Source organism: Mirounga leonina, unplaced genomic scaffold, assembly GCF_011800145.1.
Source record: "Mirounga leonina isolate KUSES-001 unplaced genomic scaffold, KU_Mleo_1.0 Mir_174, whole genome shotgun sequence".
NCBI lineage: Eukaryota > Metazoa > Chordata > Mammalia > Carnivora > Phocidae > Mirounga > Mirounga leonina.
In genome coordinates, this window is record NW_023270451.1 from 47,396,587 (window position 1) to 47,417,704 (window position 21,118).

The 21,118-nt window shown below is 38.0% G+C and overlaps 1 protein-coding gene across 7 annotated transcripts in view; it reads left to right on the plus strand.

The window, feature by feature from the left end:
- The window catches only part of BBS9 (Bardet-Biedl syndrome 9), a 453,139-nt gene that overhangs the window by 24,750 nt on the left and 407,271 nt on the right, over positions 1 to 21,118 (plus strand). For 6 of the 7 annotated variants that reach the window (XR_004682059.1, XM_035020866.1, XM_035020867.1 and 3 more), the window contains one exon: positions 5,378 to 5,491. Coding sequence is in view for 6 of the 7 variants with exons in the window: in XM_035020866.1 (XP_034876757.1) it covers positions 5,378 to 5,491 (114 nt within the window). In the remaining variant the exon portion in view is untranslated. Of the gene's footprint in view, positions 1 to 1,517; positions 2,150 to 5,377; positions 5,492 to 21,118 lie in introns of those variants that run through there. The other variant, XM_035020871.1, reaches the window with a different exon arrangement.

Genomic DNA, 21,118 nt, shown 5'->3' on the forward strand with positions numbered 1-21,118 from the left:
TTTTAAAAAATTTTTATTTATTTTTTATTAAAGCATAGCTGTGACACACGATATTACATTAGTTTCAGGTGTACAGCATAGTGATTCCACTTCTCTATACATTATGCTGTGCTCGCCATAAGTGTGGCTACCATCAGTCACCATACAACGCTATTACATTACCATTGACTGTATTCCTTATGCTGTGCCTTTTATCCCGGATACTTGGGTTTTAGGAAATGTTTAATAGCAACAACAAAATTCATTAGATGCTGAGAGTCATGGTGGTTTAAAGTACTTTTTCTTTGATGAACCTCAAGTGTTTTCTCTTTGCAGTTCAAATTTCTTGGCTTTTGGTTGTTTTTACTCAGCCTGCCTTAAGGCACTTGTCATTCTCTGACACTGTTCGTTAGGTACCAGTATAGCAGTTAATTATAGTTTGGTTTCAGCATTTTGATCCTTATTAAATATAAAAGGTAACTTAAAAAATTTTGTAGTAATTAGATACATTTTAGTTCAAGCTGAGTTATTTTCATGGATGTCAATATTGGGAACATTTTTTTATGGGTACAATAAAGCTAATTGGGCATCTGTTCCTTATACAAGAGGTGTTCTTTGGAGTTTGCTCTAAATATTAGCTTCTAGGATTTGAATTTTTCATATTCATTCTCTTATTTGGGCTTTCTTTGTATTTTGCTTTCAGTTTGAGTAATGATTTGTCTTTACTGTATTTATATGTGTATATTTATATACCCTCAACCCAGTGTGGAGCCCAATGTGGCGCTTGAACTCATGACCCTGAGATCAAGACCTGAGCTGAGCAAGAATCGGACGCTCAACCAGCTCAGCAACCTAGGTGCCCCCGAGCTGGATATTCTTAAGTAGTCTCTTTTTGGGGGTGAAGTTCTATTAGATTTTGAAGGCAGGCTTGGTAACCTGGCGTATGGTATATGGTAGGCATATGTTGACTGTGTGAGTGAACTAATTTTTGGGTAGTGCTGAGGCAATTGGTAGTGGCTCTTTATTACTGTGTGTTATTTTTATTCTTCCTTCTTTTTTTTCCTTTGTTACCACTATCATTTTCTTTTCCACTTTTCCATTTATAAGTCAGAAGCCCAACATAGTACCTCTCTGTCATTGGTAAACACTCCCACTGGTTTCGTGATAAAAAATGTTGCTTTTCCTAGTGATAGGGCAAATATTTAGTGTTCCAGAATAAATGGAGAAGATGTGATATAGGCTACTTTCCTGCATGCATTTAGTTGTTCCTCTGTTTTCCATCATAAGGCTGTTAACTGTGAGGTGTTACTATTAACTGGGTTTCACAGGACATGGAGGAGGGGAATCTGTGCACAGTTACCCCTGAATACTTCTTGGAGAATTGGTCCCTTCTGGAGGTTCTCAGAGGGCAGGAGAGGGAAGAATCCTACAAACTAGAAATTAGGTAAGACTCTTGGCCTTCCCTGGTCCCATTTGAGTGATGGCCCAGAAAGACAGAAACCTCTAGGGTTTCCCTGGGGCATAGGGCATAATAGATTAGTGATAAAGTGTATGTTTATCAAAAAGACTTGCTGAAAGAAACTGGCATGTTTGGTCACAACTTGTTTATGGGACATTGGTATTTTCCTTCAAATTAGTGTTGAAAATGAAAGTTATTTGTCATGGGAATGGTGATTTTATTGCTCTTTTCTTCTTTGTATTCATTTGCAAGCTTTGTATTCTCTGGGTGTAAAGAGTTCTCTAAACTACAGTCCCTTATGTCCCACCTCACTTCCCTATTCTGTCTCTCATTTCTTCAGCCTCTTATGATATTTGGAGGCTGACAATTTGTATATTTTTTCTGGCTTGGCTTGAATTGAGAAGCAGGGAAGTTAATATTTTTGTTCTCTTGAATATGTTTCTTGAGGTTCCAGACTGAACTTTTACCTAGCTTTTACTGTAACAGGGCAAGCGTAAACATTTTTTAGTTTAAGTAAAACCGCTGGTGTCAACAGATGAAAGTGTTAGCTGAACTTGACATTCTCACCTCTGACTGCTCCCTCCCGAAATATGTTTTGGTTTCTTTTTATGCTGTGTGCTTCTAAGAAAAGATTTGAGGCATACTAGAGGAGACCTCCTGGACACACCAAACAACCCTTCATAGTCAGGCCGCTGTGCTGACCTCTTTTTGGTGGGTGATATGTTATCAATTGCATGCTTAATATAGAGAAATAGCAAGGTGTTGCTGAAATGAAGTTAGCCCACCTTATCATACCTAAAGGAAAAGCATCACATGGCATTTCAGATTCCTTTCTGATGGGCTTCAGTTTTTGAGTAAATGGTTACAGATGTATGAGCGTAAGCCATACTGATTATATTCTCTTAAATATTCTTTTCCAAAAATTATGTACTTCAGCAAGCATTTGCTAAGCATTTGACATATTTATAGAATTTTAATGTTTGCCGTGAGTGGGCAAAAAGATGTGGTTCTTTACTTTTGATAGGCTTATATAATCTAATTTGGTTATTTAACACAATGAACCTTTTAATTTACTCTGTAATGGTTTTTATTTCATTTAACTTCATTAGATTTCTCCACAGTTATCTAAAATTGCACCAAAAACTGTTGTCAAGGGACCTTTGATTTTTCCAGAGAATTTTTTGTTTAAATCAAATCGTGTTTAAATAAGGCCAATAGCATCAATGTTCTAATATTCATTTTACTTTCTAATTGATGAAACTTCATATATATGTATTTTTAAAGATTTTATTTATTTATTTGACAGAGAGAGAGAGAGAGCGAGAGCAGGAACACAAGCAAGGGGAGTGGGAGAGGGAGAAGTAGGCTTCCCGCGGAGCAGCAAGCCCGATGCGGGCCTTGATCCCAGAACCCTGGGATCATGACCTGAGCCAAAGGCAGATGCTTAATGACTGAGCCACCCAGGCACCCCAATGAAACTTCATATTAATTTTAGCTATACATGGACTGTATTCATAGAGATACACTTGCTATATTCAATCTGTATATCCCAGGACAAAACCTGTGTATAAGTAATTTTAATCTTGTGTCATCGATGCTTCTCTAGGAAAAAATGGTCAGAAATTTTATATTTTTCAGATACTACCTTTATTCCAAAGTAGTATCTAAGGAAGACAAATTGTCTTCTGTTCTCCGTAGGTGCATTATTAAGTTTTAAAGTGCTATTACCTGAAATCTGAAGATTACTACTGCCTTTGGAGCTTTTTCAGAACACAAATCCTAGTGTCATTTCATGCCAAGTTTGTCTAAGTATTGAATGCTGACCCCTGTGTTCACTGACCTTTCAGCTAGCAAACATGTGTAAGTGCATTCCTTACTCAGAGAAGTTGATTTGGTTTTAGGTACAGGATGAAATTTGTAATTTCTGTAGGGACCAAATTTCCAAGTTTCTTGGAACTTTTTTTTCTGGTTTCTTGGAGGCTAGACCTCTCCTAAGGTTAAGGCTGTGAGTTATTTAGTGTGTGTGTGTTTCTTTTTTTCTTTTCTTTCTTTTTTTTTGGCCCATGTGGTTGCAATTACCCCTCAGTTTCCCTGGACCTTACTGATTTTACTACCATTTAGATTTCACAAAGGTTTCATCTATCAGGGTGAGCAGGCAAATTTGAGTCTTTCTCTTTGTTTATTATCCTACTGGTATGTGAAGTCTGTTGTTCCCATTTTTAGGGGCATAAATCAGAGAAGTGATTTTCCTCCAGGAGATTCTCCCGTTAGTTTTCTCTTTCAACCCTTCACCTTCCAAATGAAGAAAAGGCCAGGCTAAGAAAGGTGGAGGTGGAAATGATGTTTTTTGATGACTGGTTTATTTAGGAAAATTGTCATTGGCTTACCAAGTTTTTTCCAAGTTGTAAAATGATGGACAGCCAGGCACCAGGTTATATGGTGCTAACTCTAAAGACCTACTTTGAGTACTTTGTCCTTTACCAGCTGTGTGATTTGGGGGGAAATTTCTTAAATATTTATTTATTTATCTATCAGAGAGAGAGAGAGCGCACGCACAAGCGGGGGGAATGGCAAGCAGATGGAGAAGCAGGCTCCCCACTGAGCAAGGATCCTGATGTGGGACTTGATCCCAGGACACTGGGATCATGACCTGAATCGAAGGCAGACCCTTAACCGACTGAGCCACCCAGGTGTCCCTTAAACTTTTTTTTAACTTAGGGTACTTGCCTCACTTCTAAAATGGAAATAGAAATATTTTGGTTCTTACAACCTCAGTGTACATTGGTAAAACCTTTTGGACTAAAATAAATGCTCATGTATAAATATGTATACACATACATACAGATAGACATATATGTTTAGATTGTTTTAATGATCTAATACTATCCAGTTTGGGGACTGTTTCATTTGCTTTATATTTTAAGTTTTTCTTTAAATTTTGCATTTTTGAATGAAAGACAAAGATGCTCAATGGAAAAAGTTGCATTCTGAATCCTTTTTTTTTCTATCACCTCTTTTAACTATAACGTTCTTGCCTGGTTACTGGGACATAGCTTCAGCTGTAAGTCCTCTAGAAAGCCTAACAACCAGAGAGTAAAATAAATATAAGGAATCTTTTTCAAGGTGCCTGGGTGGCTGAGTCGCTTGAGTATCTGCCTTCAGCTCGAGTTGTGATCTTGGGGTCCTGGGATCGAGCCCCGCATCAGTCTTCTTGCTCAGTCTCCCTTTTCCTCTGCCCCTCCCTCCCACTCGTGTTCTCTCTCTCTCAAATAAATAAATAAAATCTTTATTAAAAAAAAGAATCTTTTCAAATTTGGAAAGAAATAGAAAGAAATTATAGTACATATGATCTATTAAATGCAGAAAAAGTATCTTTGCTTTGAAGGAGATTCTTCTTCAAGGATTTCAAATAAAACATATTGTCCTCTTTACTTGCTAAAGGAAACTTTAGAATATCTCTCCATTAAATTAGGATATAGTGTATTAGGGGCTTGAGTATTTTGAAAGTTGGGACAGGAAACTGAATTGCTTGAAAGTGTGGGGAATTTTTTCTAAGACACTTTGAGTCATGTCTTTGCTCTATTATTGTTTAAGTATAAGGAACTTGACCTCATTTATTTCAGAACTAAAATTGAATGGTTCTGTTTTTATTTAAATAATTACACTTTACTCAAACATAATGGAAATAGATAAGAAATGTCACCCAAGGTGGTATTTCATCTAATGGTGTAATCTACCCAAGACTTAAATTGTTCTAACTGTGCTGGAATTCTGTGTCATCAGTATGCTAATTATTCCTAATACGCATTGTTTTAGTGCTTTGTCATTTTAAATTTCACTGAAATGGAATTACTTAGAATTGGGATGGAGGATGAGAAGAAATGAATATTTTTAAATGTAAACAAATACAAAGCAATTCTGTAATTTTTTTCTCCTTAGGAACCTTGGGTAATGTGGAACATGGAAACCAATATCAGATCAAATTGATGTATGAACATAATCTTCAGAGAACAGCCTGCAATATGACTTATGGATCATTTGGTGGTGTAAAAGGTAATTTGCATTAATCATGAGTATGCTATTACAAGTACCAGATTTAGGATATTTGGCCATATAAAAATGGAGGATCATGGGGTATGAATCTCAGAGGGAGTTAAACACATTTTATTGAGACCTTTATATTCGAGTGGTCAAGCAAAATAATGAAAAGAAAAAACTTTAAATATCAAAAGTGTTTGATTTTCCTATAACCAGCACTTTTATATGGTCTACAGAGATATTTCTAAAAATGTCTTTTCTTTAAATTTTGTCTTTGTACATGAGCTGACTGAAATTGAGCTTTTTTGGGTAGAACTGTGTGACTGCCTCTCTTAGTGGAAGAAGGGGTTGATCTCCTTGATAGGGTGTCCCTGACCTACTTGTGATAGGCCGGGTGAAGCTGTAGAATCCTCTCCCCACCTCGCCCCCCTCCAGGGCCACTGCCCAGGGTTCTGTAGGTTGTTTCTGCTTTAGGGTGCCTGGATTGGGGGCAAGCAGAGACTGAAATGCAGACCTCATCCTGCTCATCAAGGCATGTGCCCTGGCCTGGAATAAACCTCCCCAGAGGAAGGGGGCCTTTTCTAAATTTCACAAAGGCATTACATTTACTAAGTATTGGCTCAGTGAGGCTGGGCTCCTTCCACCTTGGGGAGTATCTTTTTCTAAGTAGCATGGGGCTACGTGCAGCCTGCCCACCCTAATCCCAGAGCTTCCTGCGTTACCAGGGCTTGGTGCTTGCTTGGGTACCCTGTTGCTGTTGGCATGGGAGAGTTTTTTATCTACCACGTACCTCCTCTCACTTCATTGTGATAGGGTGATAGAGGAGCTGCTGGTGCTGGAGTGAGGACAGGAAGCCAGGTAGTGACACTTTACCTTTGTGGTTGTGTGTGTGTGTGTGTTGGGGTGGGGTGGGGAGGTACCTGTGGAACATGAACTAGGGATTTCACCTCTTTCTGGGCTCATATTTTTATGAGTTTATTGTTTAATCATTGTATTAAAATGTAGACTGCCTATGTTAGATTTTTCTTTAGTGACATGAAAGAAATGACTTTATTTTGGAAGTCATTTGTGTGAATTCAGTTCTTTCATACATAGAGATAAAGGTGAGGAAGAATGAATTTGAGTATATCAATTAACAGGAATATTTTAGGTGGTAATGTACAAATAAATGTTTTGCATAAAGTGATATGAAACAAAACACTTGGCTAGATTGTGGCCTTGCTTAACTTGAGTAATGGGAATGTTTGGATTATTTAAGGAATATGGGAGATGTCCAGAGTTGGATGAAGAGAGGAGAGAAAGTGCTAAAATTTGATGAGAGGCTAACTTTTATCAGTGAAGTATCCTTCCTAACCTCAGCTGTCAGAACTGATTTTCACTGTTCTTTAAAAAAAAAAGTCTGACATGATCAGGGGACCAAGGCCTCTGTTGTTTAATAAACTGTTTTAATTCTTTTCCCCTACTAAATCTTCAAAAGGCAAATTGCTAAATTCTGTGCATCTGGAGTCCAAAAAATTATGATAAGAGAAAAAAATGCTTTGGCTAAATGAAAGTTTTAATTTTTTTGGTAGAATCAAGACAATTCTTTAGACCACCTATCAAATGTTATATTGATTGCACTGTACTTTTTTTTTTATCAGATCAAGTTAACCCAATTAAAATAAAGTTTTAAATAAGTAAAAAGGGACTCCTTGCTTTTGTGTGACATTTTTGCTAGATTTAATAATGGACTTCCAAAGTAATGATATAGTTGCTAATTCTTTTGAAAAGAGCAGATGACTTTGTACTTATATAATACCTTCTCTTATTTCTTAAACTTTGCCTTACACTTAAAAAGTACCTGTTGAAAAAACAAGAGGCCATTCTGACATGCTTTACTTTCCTTTGGTTAAGCAGAACATTTCACAATTTGAAACAGAAATGTCTGAGTAGCAGAAGTGATTATTTCATTGAAAGGGTTTGAAACACATAATATCACTGTGGTATCTACAAAAAATATGAAAAAATAGTGGGGGTGGTAAATTAGTAAAAATCAGCTTTATTGGCAGATTTCCAGGGGGTAATAGCGAGTTACTACTAATAGGTACATGATTTCTTTTTGGGAGGATGAAAATGTTCTAAAATTAGATTATGGTGATGGTTGTACAGTTCTATAAATACAGTAAATACTTGAGCTGTATACTTTAAAGAGGTGATATATAATATCTCAATACAACTGTCAAAAAAATTAGCCATGGGATAAAATCTGATGCTAGGGAGGCGATAGTAGAGTCTACATATCCTACATTGCTTGGGACCATGTAAAGTGACATAATACTCCTATATAGCAGGTTGGCTATTGAAAACCATGAAAATATTCTTGGATGTTCATATGTGACTTATGGCAATGTATATTAGGAAATGATCCAAAATATAAAAAAATCATATCAAGTTGCCATACAGTTATTTCTTTCCTCTTTCTGTCCTCCCTTCCTTCCTTTCATATATACATTTATATATTTATTTCTAATAGAGAAAAATTAGAACTGATCTAAATGAGTAATAGAGGAGAATGACGAAGTTTTGATGCATAGATTCAGTAGGTTGTTATGAAGCTATTAAGATTGTTTTGTTTGCTGAAATGTACATCTTTGTACATAACTCTTTGTCCACATTTCTGATTATTTCCCTAGGATAGAATGTGAAAATGGGGTTAGTGAGTCACTAGGTTATAAAAATTTTTTTCTCAACCTGAAAACTCCCCCTGCCATATACTATATAAATAAATTGTAAAAAGTACAGAACTTAAGAAGAAGAAAGTAAAAGTCACTCCAAGGTATGCACATTTCAGTACAAAGCCCATTTTCTAAGCCTGATATCACTGTGTGTGCCTAATGTGCACCTTTCCGGGAGTGAGTGGGTCAGTCTTTTAATTTGAAAACTTCCCTAGACTTACCGGAATTAAAAAAGGAAACTTAACATTTGTTGTCTTCTATCTTTCTCTGTGTTTAGGATGCCTTCTTGTGGCATTATTTAGTTGTATAATCATGTCAGTAGTTCTCAAGAAAGGAATTAAGCAAGAAAACCTGGTCCCATTTTAAACAAATGTATTTATAAGGAGCGGCAAGGCAGAGTGAATTTATTTTGCATGTGCACCAGAATAAACTACCACTAGATGGCAGTACTCTACAGCCTTGGATTTTAGTTGGTTCTGCCTTTAAGGTATGTTAAGAAATCACCAGTGGAGGAATTTTGAGCCTAAATAATACTTTCCCTTTTACTAAAAATAAATGTAACTTCTTCATGTTGCAGAAAAGTAATGGAGTGGTTTAAAATAAATTTAATTATAATAGGTAACGTCTCAGAATATAATGTAAAAATGCTTTCTAGCTGTGCTTGTCAAACTTTAAAGTTGCATTTGAATCACAATGGGATCTTGATAAAAATACAGGTTCTAACTCTGTAAGTCCAGAAATGGACCTGAGTTTGAATTTCTGATACTCTTCTCAGTGATGCCAGGTCTCAGAGATCTAGAGGTATGTTGCTGTCCTCTATCTACTGAGTACTCTTCTGTACTAGGCACTGCTCTAAATGCTTTACAGGTTGAGTAACTTAAAATATACTAAGCAAATGGTAGAGAAGGGATTCTAACTCAGACTCTCTGCTTCCAGAATCTTGTGGTGTTAACCATACTAAAGTGCTTCCTTGTCTGGGCTGTGAGTAAATTAACCTTCTTCCTAATTCAGAAAAAACTTTCCTATCAGAAAGAGGTGTATCTTGGTTTGGCTGAAGTTAGTGTATAACTTTGATTCTTTGTAGATTATGGACAACATGTTGAGTAACTTCTGGGTCAGATACTTGCTTTTTCCAATTTGATTTTTTTAGTTTGTGCTTTGGTTTCTAAGAAAAATCTTCCCCCAGGCTCCCAATAATCAAAAAGGTTATATATGGGAGGGTAATATATGATTTGAAATTAGCGAAAGAGTGATTACTGTTTTTTTAACCTTTTCTTTGTTTGCTTGTTCATTAAGAAAATATTTCAAAAACACCTTTTACACATTTGCAAAAACTCAAAGGTACATTCCTTTGATGCAGTAGGGTTGGCTTTATGTCAAGTTACATGTAATGTCTATTAATGAGAAAAAATGGTAAGGAAATAGGAAATCTAGTTTTGTGAACTAGTTGAAGCATATTTGCTTAATATCTTCCATTATTCAGACTACTACCTACAATTGCAGAATTTAAGTTAAAATTCTTTACATATTATACTTTTTAGGGAGAAATGACTGATCTTAATGGCTGTATTGGGCTTTTTTAAACAAAAGGAGTGTGGGAGATGTGTTTGGAGTTAAAAAATGTTTATAGTTTCTCTAATATATGCTTTTTTTAAAGAACACGTGACTGGGTTTTTATAAAAACGGTAGTTTATCTTTGCCTTTTACACTATTGACAATGCTTGCAAAATTTAGTGAGTGGCATAAACATGGACAATCAAATTATAATTTGGGAAGATACTAAATCAGTTTTGAAAAGGTAGATTTGAATTGATTTAAAAATGTTATTAAAATTGATGGAATTTATTTGGTAATCTGAACTCTACTTGTTTTTGAAAAAAGGAACAAAGATATCTCTGCCAGATTTTCCTCTGCTTTTGCTTCATTGTGTCACTACAATAGTGGTGGTTGATATGGCACTTTACCTAGTTAAGATAAGCTTGCCAATTCAGAATTGTATTTCGAAAAGGACAGCATTAATATGGACTGACAGAAAATATGACTATACAGTGAAGGAAGAATGCTAATGTTTTAAGGTCAACAACTGCAAATACTTAGCTTGGTAAAGTAAGGTACTTTAGTGTATGTAATTTTTCTTGCTACTATCAAGATGATTTAGCTTAAACTTCCTTTACTTATAATATGACTTTAGAGACCCTATAGTTACATCCTCAGTTATCATAAATTTGTCCTGTAGGGCCGGGACAAGTTGACAAACATTAAAATGTATGTGGCTCTTTCAAGTGTGCGAAAGGGACATTGGGAAGAAATAGTTGATTTGTTGGAGATGTATGGGAACTTTCAGGGACTAGAACAAGTCTGCTGTTAGTCCTCCCTTGCATCATCTCTCTTCATCCATCCATCCATCCATCCATCCATCCATCCATCCATCCATCTACTGCACATTTACTGAGAGTCTTCTGAGTACCCAGGCACTCTACTAGTTTCTAGGAGTAGAAAGATGAATAAAAGATAATTTATGTTGTCAGACAGCTTGCAACCTAGAGGGCAATAAAGACTAAGAATTATGATATAATGAGGTAGATTGTAATAGAAATAGATATGTGCAAAGTTATACTGGAGCCTCGGGATGGAGCAGCTTCCTCAGGCTGAATAAATTGTGTGCGTGTGTGTGTGTGTGTGTGTGTGTGTGTGGTTGCGTATGGGGAGGATAGTACATAAAGGTGGGGAAATGTACTGTTACCTATTTTATTTCAACTCTTCATTTTTATCCACTTTAATCTGGAGGTCACTAACCCCAGTTTCCTATAAATGAACAGTTTTATAGTCTTCAGTATAAAGCTTTCATTGCCCATAGGCTGAGCTATTCAAATTCTCTCTGGGATGATTTGTTCCTCTTGAGAAGATTATTTTTCAGACTTTGCAGCACTTAAGAAAAATTATTTTGTTTTAAAAAACCTTGGCATTTTAGGCTACTAAATGGACTTTCTTACCTATAGTTTAAAGCCTTTAGTAAGGCAAAATTTTCTTTCGATACCAGCTGATCTTAATGGAGAAGAATATCGTACTCTAGAGACTGATAGAGTACTATGACTATATTTGTTAAGAATGACAAATTGAGGAGTAGGGATAGGAGATGAAGGAACACAAAAGATTAAAAGATAAATGGAGAGACAGAGCATGTCATGGAAGAGGGTTTCAAGAGGTATGAAAGGAGTCAGGAGAGTCAGAGGTTAAGCAGCTGGAGTATTAAAAAGAAAATATTGGAGTTAGCCATTTAGAGGTCACTGGTGATCTTAGGGAGAGCAACTTTTTTTTTCAAGATTATGCATACTTTATTTTTTTTTCTTTTTTCTTTTATTGTTATGTTAATCCCCATACATTACATCATTGGTTTTAGATACAGTGTTCCATGATTCATTGTTTGTGCATAACACCCAGTGCTCCATGCAGAATGTGCCCTCCTCAATACCCATCACCAGGCTAACCCATCCTCCCACCCCCCTCCCCGCTAGAACCCTCAGTTTGTTTCTCAGAGTCCATCGACTCTCATGGTTCGTCCACCCCTCCGATTTCCCCCCCTTCATTCTTCCCCTCCCGCTATCTTTTTTTTTTTTCCTTAACATATATTGCATTATTTGTTTCAGAGGTACAGATCTGAGATTCAACAGTCTTGCACAATTCACAGCGCTTACCAGAGCACATAACCTCCCCAGTGTCTATCACCCAGCCACCCCATCCCTTCCACCCCCCACCACTCCAGCAACCCTCAGTTTGTTTCCTGCGATTAAGAATTCCTCATATCAGCATAATACCCTCCAGTTCCATCCACGTCGTTGCAAATGGCAAGATCTCATTCCTTTTGATGGCTGCATAATAATCCATTGTATATATATACCACATCTTCTTTATCCATTCATCTGTCGATGGACATCTTGGCTCTTTCCATAGTTTGGCTACTGTGGACATTGCTGCTATAAACATCGGGGTGCACGTACCCTTTCGGATCCCTACTTTTGTATCTTTGGGGTAAATACCCAGTAGTGCAATTGCTGGATCATAGGGTAGCTCTATTTTCAACTTTTTGAGGAACCTCCATATAGTTTTCCAGAGTGGCTGCACCAGCTTGCATTCCCACCAACAGTGTAGGAGGGTCCCCCTTTCTCTGCATCCCAGCCAACATCTGTCATTTCCTGACTTGTTAATTTTAGCCATTCTGACTGGTGTGAGGTGGTATCTCATTGAGGTTTTGATTTGGATTTCCCTGATGCCGTGCGATATTGAGCACTTTTTCATGTGTCTGTTGGCCATTTGGATGTCTTCTTTGGAAAAATGTCTGTTCATGTCTTCTGCCCATTTCTTGATTGGATTCTTTGTTCTTTGGGTGTTGAGTTTGATAAGTTCTTTATAGATTTTGGATACTAGCCCTTTATCTGATATGTCATTTGCAAATATCTTCTCCCATTCTGTCGGTTGTCTTTTGGTTTTGTTGACTGTTTCCTTTGCTTTGCAAAAGCTTTTTATCTTGATGAAGTCCCGATAGTTCATTTTTGCCCTTGCTTCCCTTGCCTTTGGTGATGTTTCTAGGAAGAAGTTGCTTCGGCTGAGGTCAAAGAGGTTGCTGCCTGTGTTCTCCTTTAGGATTTTGATGGACTCCTGTCTCACATTTAGGTCTTTCAACCATTTGGAGTCTATTTTTGTGTGTGGTGTAAGGAAATGGTCCAGTTTCATTCTTCTGCATGTGGCTATCCAATTTTCCCAACACCATTTGTTGAAGAGACTGTGTTTTTTCCATTGGACATTCTTTCCTGCTTTGTCAAAGATGAGTTGACCATAGAGTTGAGGGTCCATTTCTGGGCTCTCTATTCTGTTCCATTGATCTATGTGTCTGTTTTTGTGCCAGTACCATACTGTCTTGATGATGACAGCTTTGTAATAGAGCTGGAAGTCCGGAATTGTGATGCCACCAGCTTTGCTTTTCTTTTTCAACATTCCTCTGGCTATGCGGGGTCTTTTCTGGTTCCATACAAATTTTAGGATTATTTGTTCCATTTCTTTGAAAAAAGTGGATGGTATTTTGATGGGGATTGCATTGAATGTGTAGATTGCTCTAGGTAGCATTGACATCTTCACAGTATTTGTTCTTCCAATCCATGAGCATGGAACGTTTTTCCATTTCTTTGTGTCTTCCTCAATTTCTTTCATGAGTATTTTATAGTTTTCTGAGTACAGATCCTTTGCCTCTTTGGTTAGATTTATTCCTAGGTATCTTATGGTTTTGGGTGCAATTGTAAATGGGATCGACTCCTTAATTTCTCTTTCTTCTGTCTTGTTGTTGGTGTATAGGAATGCCACTGACTTCTGTGCATTGATTTTATATCCTGCCACTTTACTGAATTCCTGTATGAGTTCTAGCAGTTTTGCGGTGGAGTCTTTGGGGTTTTCCACATAAAGTATCTTATCATCTGCAAAGAGTGAGAGTTTGACTTCTTCTTTGCCGATTTGGATGCCTTTTATTTCTTTTTGTTGTCTGATTGCTGTGGCTAGGACTTCTAATACTATGTTGAATAGCAGTGGTGATAGTGGGCATCCCTGCCGCGTTCCTGACCTTAGGGGGAAAGCTCTCCGTTTTTCCCCATTGAGAATGATATTCGCTGTAGGTTTTTCATAGATGGCTTTTATGATATCGAGGTATGTACCCTCTATGCCTATACTCTGAAGAGTTTTGATCAAGAAAGAATGCTGTACTTTGTCAAATGCTTTTTCTGCATCTATTGAGAGGATCATATGATTCTTGTTCTTTCTTTTGTTAATGTATTGTATCCCATTGATTGATTTGCGGATGTTGAACCAACCTTGCAGCCCAGGGATAAATCCCACTTGGTCGTGGTGAATAATCCTTTTATTTTATTTATTTATTTATTTTTTTACTTCTCTTTTTTTTATTCTTATGTTAATCCCCATACATTACATCATTAGTTTTAGATGAAGTGTTCCATGGTTCATTGTTTGTGCATAACACCCAGTGCTCCATGCAGAATGTGCCCTCCTCAATACCCACCACCAGGCTAACCCATCCTCCCACCCCCCTCCCCTCTAGAACCCTGTTTGTTTTTCAGAGTCCATTGTCTCTCATGGTTTATCTACCCCCTCCGATTTCCCCCGCATCATGAATAATCCTTTTAATGTACTGTTGGATCCTATTGGCTAGTATTTTGGTGAGAATTTTTGCATCCATGTTCATCAGGGATATTGGTCTGTTGTTCTCCTTTTTGATGGGGTCTTTGTCTGGTTTTGGGATCAAGGTAATTATGACCTCATAAAACGAGTTTGGAAGTTTTCCTTCCATTTCTATTTTTTGGAACATTTTCAGAAAAAGGGGTATTAATTCTTCTTGAAATGTTTGGTAGAATTCCCCTGGGAAGCCATCTGGCCCTGGGCTTTTGTTTTTTGGGAGATTTTTGATGACTGCTTCAATTTCCTTAGTGGTTATAGGTCTGTTCAGGTTTTCTATTTCTTCCTGGTTCAGTTTTGGTAGTTGATACATCTCTAGGAATGCATCCATTTCTTCCAGGTTATCGAATTTGCTGGCATAGAGTTGCTCATAATATGTTCTTATAATTGTTTGTATTTCTTTGGTGTTGGTTGTGATCTGTCCTCTTTCATTCATGATTTTGTTGATTTGGGTCCTTTCTCTTTTCTTTTTGATAAGTCTGGCCAGGGGTTTATCAATCTTGTTAATTCTTTCAAAGAACCAGCTCCTTGTTTCATTGATCTGTTCTACTGTTCTTTTGGTTTCTATTTCATTGATTTCTCCTCTGATCTTTATTATTTCTCTTCTCCTGCTGGGTTTAGGCATTTTTGCTGTTCTCTCTCCAGCTCCTTTAGGTGTAGGATTAGGTTGTGTACTTGAGACCTTTCTTGTTTCTTGAGAAAGGCTTGTATTGCTATATACTTTCCTCTTAGGACTGCCTTTGCTGCATCCCAAAGATTTTGAACAGTTGTGTTTTCATTTTCATTTGTTTCCATGAATTTTTTAAATTCTTCTTTAATTTCCTGGTTGACCCATTCATTCTTTAGTAGGATGCTCTTTAGCCTCCATGTATTTGAGTTCTTTCCGACTTTCCTCTTGTGATTGAGTTCTAGTTTCAAAGCATTGTGGTCTGAAAGTAGGCAGGGAATGATCCCAATCTTTTGGTACCGGTTGAGACCTGATTTGTGACCTAGGATGTGATCTATTCCGGAGAATGTTCCATGGGCACTAGAGAAGAATGTGTATTCCGTTGCTTTGGGATGGAATGTTCTGAATAGGTCTGTGAAGTCCATTTGGTCCAGTGTGTCATTTAAAGTCTTTATTTCCTTGTTGATCTTTTGTTTAGACGATCTGTCCCTTTCAGTGAGGGGGGTTGTTAAAGTCCCCCACTATTATTGTATTGTTGTCGATGTGTTTCTTTGCTTTTGTTATTAATTGCCTTATATAATTGGCTGCTCCCATGTTAGGGGCATAGATATTTACAATTGTTAGATCTTCTTGTTGGATAGACCCTTTAAGTAGGATATAGTGTCTTTCCTCATCTCTTATTACAGTCTTTGGTTTAAAATGTAATTTGTCTGAGATAAGGATTGCCACCCCAGCTTTCTTTTGGTGTCCATTAGCATGGTAAATGGTTTTCCACCCCCTCACTTTCAATCTGGGGGTGTCTTTGGGTCTAAAATGAGTCTCTTGCAGACAGCATATTGATGGGTCTTTTTTTTTAATCCAGTCTGATAGCTTGTGTCTTTTGATTGGGGCATTTAGCCCATTTACATTCAGGGTAACTACTGAAAGATATGAATTTAGTGCCATTGTATTGCCTGTAAGGTGACTGTTACTATATATTGTCTGTGTTCCTTTCTGGTCTATGTTGCTTTTAGGCTCTCTCTTTGCTTAGAGGAGCCCTTTCAAGATTTCTTGTAGGGCTGGTTTTGTGGTTGCAAATTCCTTTAGTTTTTGTTTGTCCTGGAAGCTTTTTATCTCTCCATTTTCAATGACAGCCTAGCTGGATATAGTATTCTTGGCTGCATATTTTTCTCATTTAGTGCTCTGAATATATCCTGCCAGTCCTTTCTGGCCTGCCAGGTCTCTGTGGATAGGTCTGTTGCCAATCTAATGTTTCTACCCTTGTAGGTTACATATCTCTTGTCCTGAGCTGCTTTCAGGATTTTCTCTTTGTCTCTGAGATTCGTAAGTTTTACTATTAGATGTCGGGTGTTGACCTATTTTTATTGATTTTGAGAGGGGTTCTCTGTGCCTCCTGGATTTTGATGCCTGTTTCCTTCCCCAAATTAGGGAAGTTCTCTGCTATAATTTGCTCCAATATACCTTTTGCCCCCCTCTCTCTCTCTCTTCTTCTGGGATCCCAATTATTCTAATGTTGTTTCATCTTATGGTATCACTTATCTCTCGAATTCTGCCCTCGTGATCCAGTAGTTGTTTATCTCTCTTTTTCTCAGCTTCTTTATTTTCCATCATTTGGTTTTCTATATCACTGATTCTCTCTTCTGCCTCATTTATCCTAGCAGTTAGCACCCCCATATTTGATTGCACCTCATTAATAGCCTTTTTGATTTCTACTTGGTTAGATTTTAGTTCTTTTACTTCTGCAGAAAGGGTTTCTCTAATAACTTCCATATTTTTTTCAAGCCCAGCTAGTATCTTTAAAGTGATGATTCTGAACTCTAGATCTGACATTGTACTAATGTCCATATTGAGTAGGTCCCTGGCAGTCGGTACTACCTCTTGTTCTTTTTGTTGAGGTGATTTTTTTCCGTCTTGTCATTTTGTGCAGAGGAGAATAGATTAATGAGAGAACAAAATGCTAACAGGGTAACAACGTTCTCAGAAAATATATTCTAAACAAATCAGAAAAGACCTGAAGCAGTGGGAAAAGAAAGGGAAAGAGAGAAAAAAGAAAAAGAAAAAAAAAAAGAAAAAGAAAAAGATAAAGATAAAAACAAACAAAAACAGAACAAAACAGAAAAAACAGAATGTGATCAAATATGATCAGGCCGGTACATAGATCAGTGCCACACACTAGATTTTGGGTGTATTTTGGTCTGTTAGAAGAAAGTGCCTCCCAAAATTTTAAAGAAAGAAAAACTTATATATGTACAAAAATAAGGGTTGATATGATGAAGGGATGGAATATGACTGTAAAGATGGAAATTATAAAAAATTTTATAAAAGGAATTGATAAGAAGTTGTTTGAAAAAAGAAAGAAGAGGATTTAAAAAAAAAGAAAAAAAAGGGAGAGAATGTGATCAGGTAGGGGAGTAGAAAAAAAACCATACACTAGAGATTTAGGGTATATTTTGATCTGTTAGAAGAAACTATCTCAAAATTTTAAAGAGAGAACAACTTATATATATATGCCAAAAATATGGGTAACTACTATGAAGGGATAGAATATGACTCTAAAAATGAAAAATAAAAATGTTTTTTTTTTTTTAAAAGGGATTGATAAGATGTTGGTTGAGAAAGGGAAAAAGAAAAATTAAAAAAAAAAAAAAGACAGTTAAAAAAAAAAACTTTGAAAGACTACAGAATCATGGTAAAAAAGCCATGAATTCTATGTGCAGTATTCCCCTAGCGCTGGAGTTCTGCCGTTCTCATTGATCGGTAACCTTGGTCTTGGCTGGCTGTTCTCACTGATCTTCTGGGGGAGGGGCCTGTTGCCATGGTTTCCAAAAGTCTTTGCTGGAGATGGAATTGCCCCGCCCTTGCCCCCTCCCGGCTAAGTAATCTGCTCGGGTTTGCTCTCCGGGGCTTTTGTTCCCTGCGAGCTTTCCGTACAGCTTTGGAGGCGGAGCGTGAAAATGGCGGCCTCCCAATCACCGCCCGGGAGGAGCCGAGAACTCGGGGCCCCACTCCTCAGTGAGCCCCCAGAGAAAAGCCGTCAGTCACTCCCGTCTCCCCGGTCCCCGGCCGCACTCCGTGCTCCCCTGGCCTGTGGCCGCGCGTTTCTATCTCTGGCACCCGACCCCGGGTGGAGTCTCCAAACCCAGCAGATGCCTGCGGTGCACTCCCGCGCGGCTCCTCCCGGGGGAGGAAGGTGAGTCTCCCTGGCTCTGCCGCTTGTTGGGTCCCTGGTGGAGGAGCAGTGGCCCGACTGTGCCGCGGATCACGGTTTATGGCAACCCTGAGCTGAGAGCTCACGCCTGGGCTCTGTCTCTGCAGCCGGCTTCCCTGCTCCGATACCTGGGAGCTCTGCCGCCCTCAGGCACCCCCGGTCTTTCTGTGACCCTGAGGTTCCTGAGACCACACTGTCCCACGGGGGTTCCACCCCCCGCTTAGCCACCGGAGTGTCCTCCCTCAGCAGAGCCGACTTCTAAAAGTTCCGATTTTGTGCCCCGCGGCTCTATCACTTTCCAGAAGCGGCTGACGGAGGCCCCTCCCCCGCCGTCTATCCTCCCGAATATCGCCTCGGATTCACTTCTCCGCACGTCCTACCTTCCAGAAAGTGGTCGCTTTTCTGATGAGAGAGTTGTTGCTCTTCTTTTCTTCGATCTCCTGTTGAGTTTGTAGGTGTTCAGAATGGTTTGACCCCTATCCAGCTGAATTCCTGAGAGGAGATGAAATCCAGGTCTCCTACTCCTCCGCCATCTTGCTCCACCCCCAGGGAGAGCAACTTTAACAGAATGATAGGAGCACTGGTCCAGTTGCCCCAGAATGAGGAATTCATAGGGAAGAAATGGAAATCACAAAGGAAAGCTATTCTGTGAAAAGGTTTGACTGTGAAGGGTAAGAGAAAGGTAAGGCCATAGCTGGAGGGGAAACAGTTTTGTAAGAAGGGAGAAGTCTTTGAGGTGGTAGGATGAATTCTTAATCTGATGAATATTATGTCTTCCATAATATTTTGTTGAAAAAATTAACTTGGATATATTTTTATTTGAACAATTATGCTGTTTGGATTATGATGGACCAGTTCCTTAAAATTTTCTTTCTTATCACGTAATTTGTGCTTTATAGTCATGTTGAATTATTGCCTTCTCTTCATAATGAATTTGTGGTTTATGGGAAAAAAGGTTCTTTAATACTTAAGTAGAGATTATCAGCACCATCTGATTCTTTCTTCAATTTTTAACCTTCTCTGACATTTCTTGCTTTTTTACTCTAATCCACCCATCCTTCCTTCCTTCCTCCTTTCCTTCCTTCCTCTCTTCTCTCTCTCTGTCTCTTTCTTTCATCTATGTATGTATGTATGTATCTATATAATTTTACTGTGTTAAGAACAATTAACATGAGATTTGCCCTCTTAACAGATTTTTAAATTGGGGTACAGTTGACATACAACATTATGTTAGTTTATATGTACAATATAATGATTTGATATTTGTATCTCTTAACAGATTTTAAAGTTTACAATATAATATTATCTGTAAGCTGCTCTAATTTTTAAAATTAGTTTTCTTGATTATTCATTTTTGTTTTTCATGGGGATATTTATATTTTGAGCTTGCCAGGTAATAGACAACTCCAGACTTAAAGAAATGTTACCATTAAAAACCAATACCTCTCAATTTCTGTATGTAACTGTGGTGAGTTTGAGGATTTTGGAGTTGATCAAAGAAAAAGGCATGACTATGAGATGTCAGTAGCCCCCAGTGAGCTTTATTTGAGTGGTGGTTTGACAGGATTGCATTGAAGGGAAGTCCCTCACTGAAGGAGATTTTCCAGAGACCATGGCAGGGAACCACCACCTAGAGGGGGAAGTGGGCAAGGAAACTCCCTGGGGAGAGGGAAATCTGAGTGGGGCATATATGTGTAGGTGATACTGCTCAGACGCAAGATGGTGAGTCCTGGTCTGGAAGCTGTGGAGGGCAACAGTGACTTCTGTAGCTCCAGGATTTGTCTCATCTATGGCTAGTAGATGTTGGGTGCATTTTTGCAGAATATGCAAAGTAGGCACACTATAAATGACTAAAAATATGCTAATCTGGGCTATAATGGAAGAAAATGAAAGTGTAAAAATTTAAGTTTGTCATCTGTGGACTTTGAGTTCACATTCATGGTCAGCCTGTTCTGAGGACCTGAACAACTTGGGGCCAATATATAGGCGCCATCTTTAACTCAGGTATATAACGTTAACAGAAGAGGGTGAAATAGCTGCTGGGTGGCCAACACACTGTAAATGTCCATCTTGCTTTTGACTTCACTTTCTCTCCTAGAACCTTCCTGGGGTGCTGCTTTACAATGGCCAGGAGAGGAAAGCAGTGGTGCTTTGAGTGTGCCATGAGGTGTTTATGTGAACTGGAGGAGGCAGGGGATGAGCAGTTGAAGCGTGTGCTTTGCTCTGGGCTGCATGCAGTCTCATTCTGGCTGTACTGTGGGGTGATAATTGCTCCAAATGTTTGTTCATATTTAGAAATTTGTTGTAATTCAGTTTAATCAAATGCTTTGCAAGGCCATTTGTCATGTTTTTAGTTCTGGGTTTAGTCTGTTAAATTTGGCGGCATGTTCCAAATTCTTAATAGATAAATTGAAACTTGAAGTGATACAGGGCATGATTTTACTTCATCTTTTCCTTCTTTAATACTCCCCACGCCAAAATGTGTATACTTTTGTTATAAAAGTAATCATGTTCACAAAGGAATATTTTAAACATGTGGATGTGTAGAAAAGAGGAAATAAATGATTTAGCACCATCTTCCAAATATACCCACCGTTAACATATCAGTGTGCAATAAATAGACTATAGCCTAGAATATTCCAATCTGAGTTAACTCAGAGTAATTTTATATTTCTGGAATTTAGCTATCTCACCATTAAAATGGCACAGTCATTGAAAAATATGTTTATCATGTGAAGTCTGGTGCTATATAATATGTATGTAAGTAATGGCAATAAATATGTGAAATAGATATATTTTTAGCAAAGCTTTTACTTAAT